This window comes from Aythya marila (assembly GCF_965140915.1).
Source record: "Aythya marila genome assembly, chromosome: 17".
NCBI classification, from domain to species: domain Eukaryota; kingdom Metazoa; phylum Chordata; class Aves; order Anseriformes; family Anatidae; genus Aythya; species Aythya marila.
In genome coordinates this window covers 2,078,274-2,084,462 of record NC_139058.1, presented here as the reverse complement: position 1 = coordinate 2,084,462, position 6,189 = coordinate 2,078,274, and the positions used below count along the sequence as shown (strand labels likewise).

At 52.4% G+C, this 6,189-nt stretch overlaps 2 protein-coding genes across 2 annotated transcripts; both read left to right on the top strand.

The window, feature by feature from the left end:
* Positions 1 to 465: 465 nt before the first annotated feature.
* LOC309884764 (disintegrin and metalloproteinase domain-containing protein 9-like) lies at positions 466 to 3,423 on the top strand. Its single transcript, XM_082774041.1, has one exon. It carries the CDS (start codon positions 525 to 527, stop codon positions 2,733 to 2,735), a length of 2,211 nt encoding a protein of 736 aa, XP_082630167.1. The 5' UTR covers positions 466 to 524; the 3' UTR covers positions 2,736 to 3,423.
* Positions 3,424 to 3,529: 106 nt separating this feature from the next.
* LOC309884765 (disintegrin and metalloproteinase domain-containing protein 20-like) lies at positions 3,530 to 6,176 on the top strand. Its single transcript, XM_082774042.1, has one exon. It carries the CDS (start codon positions 3,647 to 3,649, stop codon positions 5,750 to 5,752), a length of 2,106 nt encoding a protein of 701 aa, XP_082630168.1. The 5' UTR covers positions 3,530 to 3,646; the 3' UTR covers positions 5,753 to 6,176.
* The last annotated feature ends 13 nt before the right edge of the window (positions 6,177 to 6,189 follow it).

Genomic DNA, 6,189 nt, shown 5'->3' with positions numbered 1-6,189 from the left:
AAGGATGCCTGGCCCAATGTATGCCTCTCCCTTTCCAGCAAGGAAACTTCCCTGAACAGTTAAAACATTTGGTGACAGGCACTCAGCTGAGTGATGTGCCCTGCAAGGAAATCTGTCAACAGCTACTGCAGGCTCTCACCCTGTGCCGAACCCATTAGCAACCAAATCCTCATTGTTTTCCTGGTAATCTTCTGCTGCTTTCCACTTAGGAAGGCTTAATCCCCTTTTAAACAAATTGCTGTAGCAGCACTGGCTCGTTGTGCTCTCAGCAAACAGGGTCAGCCCAAGCAGGGCACAGCAGGCTCTTAGTGGTGGGATGGGATGGTATTTAATGGGATGCTGCTCCTGCTGGTGCCTGGAGCTCCTGTCCTCCCCGTGGAATGTTTGTGTTCAAAGTGGAGCTGGGGAAACGGCCTCTCCTCGGGCCCTTCCGTTCCAGCTGGATGCCAGCCCCAGGAGCAGCTCTGCTTCACCTCCTGCCCCGTGCCGGTGACCGTGGCTCCAGCCGGACACAGCCGTGGGTCATGCCAAGGTGTTTCCTGATGGGGAATGGGATTCTCCTCACGCTGGGCTGCTTCTTGCTCCTGGGGCTCCTGCTGCCCTGTGCAGACTGCAGCCCCCAGCCCACCTGGGGCAGCGCAGCCTACGAGATAGTCATTCCAAGGAAACTTGGCCCCACGGCAGGGAAAGCCAGCCGGGACAGCATGTCCTACGTCATCAGCATTCAGAGGGTAAATTACACCATTCACCTCAGGCAGAAGACAGACTTTATAATAAAAAACCTCCCTATATTCACTCGTGACTCTCAAGGGAAAATCATGATCGAACAGCCCCGTGTGCTAGCAGATTGCTATTACCGCGGCTACGTGGAAGGCATCCCAGACTCCATGGTGACTCTGACTACCTGCTCTGGGCTCAGAGGACTGCTGCAGATTGGAAACTTGAGCTACAGCATCGAGCCCCTGGCAGCTTCCTCTGCATCTGAGCATCTTCTATTGCAGAGGGAGGTGGCGGTTCCTGGAACGGTGATCTACAAAACACCCCAGAGAGGCAGGCAATTTCCAGGGCATGGTACAGCAAAAGGGCAGTTAAAGGACCGGGGGCACATGCGGTATCTGGAACTCCTCGTCGTGGTGGACAAGGAAGGGTTTGACGCTTTCGGTGGACGCATAACTAATGTGACGTTGGAAGTTATTGAAATAATCAATCTGGTGGACGGGCTGTTTTCTTCTTTCCGCCTTCGCGTGTTATTAGCTGTGCTAGAGATTTGGACAGAGAAGAACCCTATCAGTATTACCAAAAACATTTCTGAGGTCCTTCACAATTTTAATCTTTGGCAGATCCAGCAAAGCCCTACGCATGTTGCGCATGATGTGGGGTGTCTCTTTGCCTCGTTGGACTTTGGTCACAGCACGAGAGCATTGTACAGGAGCGGCAAATCGAACTTCGCCAGTGCCTGTGATAGAAAACGTGCTTCTGCTGTTGTTTCGTTTGCCAAGCGGACTTACATAGACACTGCTGTCTACGTCGCCCACGAGTTAGGGTACGTCCTCGGCATTGATCATGATGACAAGTACTGCAGGTGTGGAAACGCCTCTAAATGCATCATGAACACACAGAGCACAGTGAGCTATGAATTCAGCAACTGCAGCACAAGGTACTATTTTGACTTTATAGCGTCAGGGCGAGGACACTGTCTGAATAACATCCCAGAATCAGTAACGATGTTTGTACCGCAGCGCTGTGGGAACGGCATCCTGGAGCTCGGGGAGGAGTGTGACTGTGGCTCAGAAGCACAGTGTGAATTGGACCCTTGCTGTGATAACAGCTGCCAAAAGAAAGAAGGAGCCATTTGCACTTCTGGGCTCTGCTGCAAGAATTGCAAGCCTCTCCCAGAAGGAGAAGTGTGCAGGGAGAGCACCAACCCCTGTGACCTGCCTGAATATTGCAATGGGATATCTGAGCATTGCCCAGCAGATGTGGCCAAGCAAGATGGGACGGTGTGCGCTGAGGACGGCTACTGTTACGCAGGCAAATGCAAATCACGCATGTTACAGTGTAGGAACATCTTTGGCGAGAAAGCAGAGCCTGCTCCACTAAAATGTTACAGGGAGCTGAACATGAAAGGGGATCGGTTTGGCAATTGCCAGGGAGATGGGCTAGAGACCAACTTTCAGAAATGTAAGCCCGAAAATGTCCTGTGTGGGAGGGTGCAGTGTATCAATGTTTGGCATCTACCTTGGCTGGAGGAGCACTCAACCATCATTCAAACCCCAGTGGACGATACCTTGTGCTGGGGCACAGACTACCACTTGGGCATGGAAACCTTGGATACTGGAGCCATTGAGGATGGCACGCAGTGCGGGGCAAAGAAGATCTGCATTAATCAGACGTGCATCCTCAGGGAGAAGCACTTGGCACCCAGCTGCTCTGCCCAGAGCACGTGCAGAGGAAGAGGCGTTTGCAACAACAAAGGCAACTGCCACTGCAACAGTGGCTGGGCACCTCCCAACTGCCAGTTTGTTGGCTTTGGGGGAAGCATCGACAGTGGGCCTACGCCAGTCACTAAAAAGGGGCTTCTGAATTTCATCATCAGGATGACCGTGCTAACCGTTACCAGTGTGGTGCTCGCAGCTCTTGTCATGGACCGTGTGAGAAAGCTCAGAGCACCCCGAGCGTTAAGCAGGGTGGTCAGATGCTTTCAGGCTAGAGAACGGGCTCCTGAAGGGATGTGAAGGACTAGGTGGAAGAGGACAGGGCTAAACCAGCTGAGAGGCAAAACTGCCCTGCATAGGACCTCATGTGGCAACAGTGGAAAGCAGGACTTGGCTTCAGCCTCGCAGCTTCAGTGGACTTAATTTTAAATTGATCTAGATTCAAGTGTAGAGGTAGAATATCTGTAGAATAGCAAAAAGAAATTGTTTTCATACACCTCAGTAGGAAAAAAAAAAAAAAAAAAAAAAAAAGACTGAAATGACAGAGGGGCTCAGGTTAGTTTGAAATGCTCCTGCACGTTTGCACTGGTGGACACAGCCACGACTGAGACAGGCGTCAGCTGCTGTGGAGGGACGGGTGCTGCACTGTGAGGAGTGCTGGTGTGGTTAAATCTCAAAAACTGCGCTTCGCAGGCGATCTTTGGGCAGGGATTTCCCTTTTGGGAGGAGGTGGAGGGGGTATTAAGGACACCCAGCTCCTCAAATCTCACGGAGCAGCGAGGGAAGAGCGGCTCAGCTCCCCGGCTGCCTCAGCCCTCAGAGCGCCCCAGAGAGCAAAGTGCAGCAGGGCCACCTGGCCTTCATCCCTGTCACCTCAAGGCCTTTCTGGAACCTTCTTGAGCAGTGCTGAGGGGATCAGCTGCAGGGCACCGGCTCTGCCACGGCCACCAACGGAGCACCTGAAGGGAGATAGGCTCGAGATGGCCATGCGAGGGTTGGCAGAGCCCTCACGGAGGTGTCTGGCCTCCATTTTGAAGGCTGTGGTGGTGAGGTGGCTCCAGGCAGGTCATGGCGGCCAGGCCAAAGCCCTGCTCCTCAGGCTGGGCATTTGGGCAGTGCTGGCGGCTCCTCTCCTCCCCGGGGCAGGCAGCCATCGGCTGCCACCCGGCTACGCTGTGCATGAGATAATCCGGCCAAAAAAGCTGTCCCCCATGGTAGGCCGGGCAGCGTTGGGAGAGGTGTCCTATGTCATCAGGGTGGAGGGTGAGAACCGCGTCGTCCACCTCACGCAGACGAGGGGGCTCGTGGTGAAAAACCTGCCGGTCATCACCTACAGCCCCCGAGGGAGGAGGGTGGTGGAGCAGCCCCACGTCCCCGAGGAGTGCTACTACCTGGGCTACGTGGAGGGCAGCCCCGGCTCCCTTGTGGCGCTGAGCACCTGCTCGGGTCTGAGGGGACGGCTGAAAATCGGGAACCTGAGCTACGGCATCGAACCCGTGCCGGGGTCCCTGACCTTCCAGCACCTTCTCTATCGACGGAAGATGACCCAGGACAAGCCTTCGACATGTGGATTGACCGATGAAGTGATCCAAAAGCAACCAGGCTTGATGGGTTTTAAAATACCCTCAGCGAAGCAAGACTTGTCTCAGAGACTGATGCGCACCAGGTATGTTGAGATCTTTATTGTGGTGGACCACCAGCTGTTTTCTTACCAAGGGAGCAACGAAACCTCTGTGATGGCTCTGGTTACAGATACAATCAATTTATCAGAAACGTACTATTATCCTCTGAAGATTCGCATCTGCCTGATTGGGCTGGAGATGTGGACACATGGCAACATAATCAAGAACAGCCTGGATATACAAGAAGTTCTTACAAATTTTAATAGCTGGGTAAATACAGACCTTTCCAGCAGGATGAAGTATGACATTGCACATTTATTCACTTACACAGACTTCGGATTCATCGTTGGGCTGGCCTACGTAGGTAGCATCTGCTACCCTGGTTATCAGTCAGGTATTGTGTCTCACATACGAAGGGATTTCATAACCTTTTCAATTATTTTCACTCACGAGCTGGGCCACAATCTGGGGATGGAGCATGACAAAAAAGAGTGCGTGTGTGGAAAAGCCACCAAGTGCTACATGACGGGAGAGTCGCTCAACGGCGCCTCGGCTTTCAGCAACTGCAGCCTTCAGAGCTTTGTAGACCTGCTCAGCAGAGGGGACGGCGAATGCTTAAACAACATCCCCGAGCCCAACAGATTTTTCTATTTTAAGCATTGTGGCAACAAGGTGATAGATGAGGGAGAGCAGTGTGACTGCGGGGGGCCGCAGCACTGCCAAGGTAACCCCTGCTGCTACCAAGACTGCAGGCTGAAGCCGGGGGCTGTCTGCTCCGTTGGGCAGTGCTGTCAGAAATGCCGCTTCCGTGCTGCGGGATACAAGTGCAGGCCAGAGGTGGATGAGTGTGACTTACCCGAGTACTGCAACGGGACTTCGGAGTGGTGCCCAGAGGATCTGTACATCCATGACGGGACGCAATGCAGCGACGATGGCTACTGCTACCGTGGGAAATGCGCAACCTATGACAAGCAGTGCAGAAAAGTTTTCGGGAACGAAGCTCGGGGTGCTCCAGAAAGTTGCTTCAAAGAGCAGAACACGAAAGGGGATCGATTTGGCAACTGTGGTGGTGATGGGACTGAAGTTGCTTTTGTGGCATGTGAACCCCAAAATGCTCTGTGCGGAAGGCTGCAGTGTGTGAACGTGAGGAGGATACCCTTCCTGGAGGGGTCTGAAACCATCATTCAGATGCCAGGGTCTGAGGGGTGGTGCTGGGGCACAGCCTACCGTGCTGGCGTAGATATACCTGATATAGGAGGAGGACTCGATGGCACCAAATGTGGTCAGGGTAAGATCTGCATTAACAAGACGTGCACAGACGCTGTGGTCAAAACAAAGTGTGATGCAAACGTTTTGTGCCAGGAGAAAGGGGTTTGCAACAACCTTGAGCACTGCCACTGCAAAGCTGGCTGGGCCCCCCCTTACTGCCAGTTCCACGGCCTGGGAGGGAGCGTGGACAGTGGCCCCCCGCCACACTTAAGAATCTCCACGGCAGAGGCTGTCCAAAATAAAGCTTTTGGGACTGCACTAGGGATCGCTGTTCCCATTGCCATCGTTCTGATCGCTCTCCTCATTGCTGCAATCAGATACATCAACGTAATCGCCGCGTTCTTCACTACACGTTCATGCACAGAGGCATCAGAGACTCCTGAAGATGAGGAGCAGAACACAGAAGAAGATGATGACGATGTTTAAAAGCATGAAAGCAGTGGGAGAGCCATCAGCTGAGCTTTGGAAAGGACTGCAGGCCCCATGGGTACCTCTGAAACCAGACCGCTATTCCCAAGAGATTTGTACAAAGTATTTTACACAGTGTAACTATGTAAACTGTATAAAAGTTACTTACACAAAACTTGAGTATTTCCTCTTCTTGTCCTACCAACTACGTAAATAAATTTGGGTTGGACCCGAAAAGTGAAGCTATGAGAATTTAAAGAGCATAAAAGTTATAGGGTTGTTTTCCTCCCAATGTAGCTAAAAACCTGTTTTATTTTCTATAGAATGGTGGGGCATTAGTAGGTAATTCACTTGAGCATCTAGACCAGCACAGATTCATGCAAAGTCCTGTTCTGGTTCACGAGAGATGCTCCACTGGGTTGAAGAAGCTTATTTTTCTGAGTATTGCAGCTGAG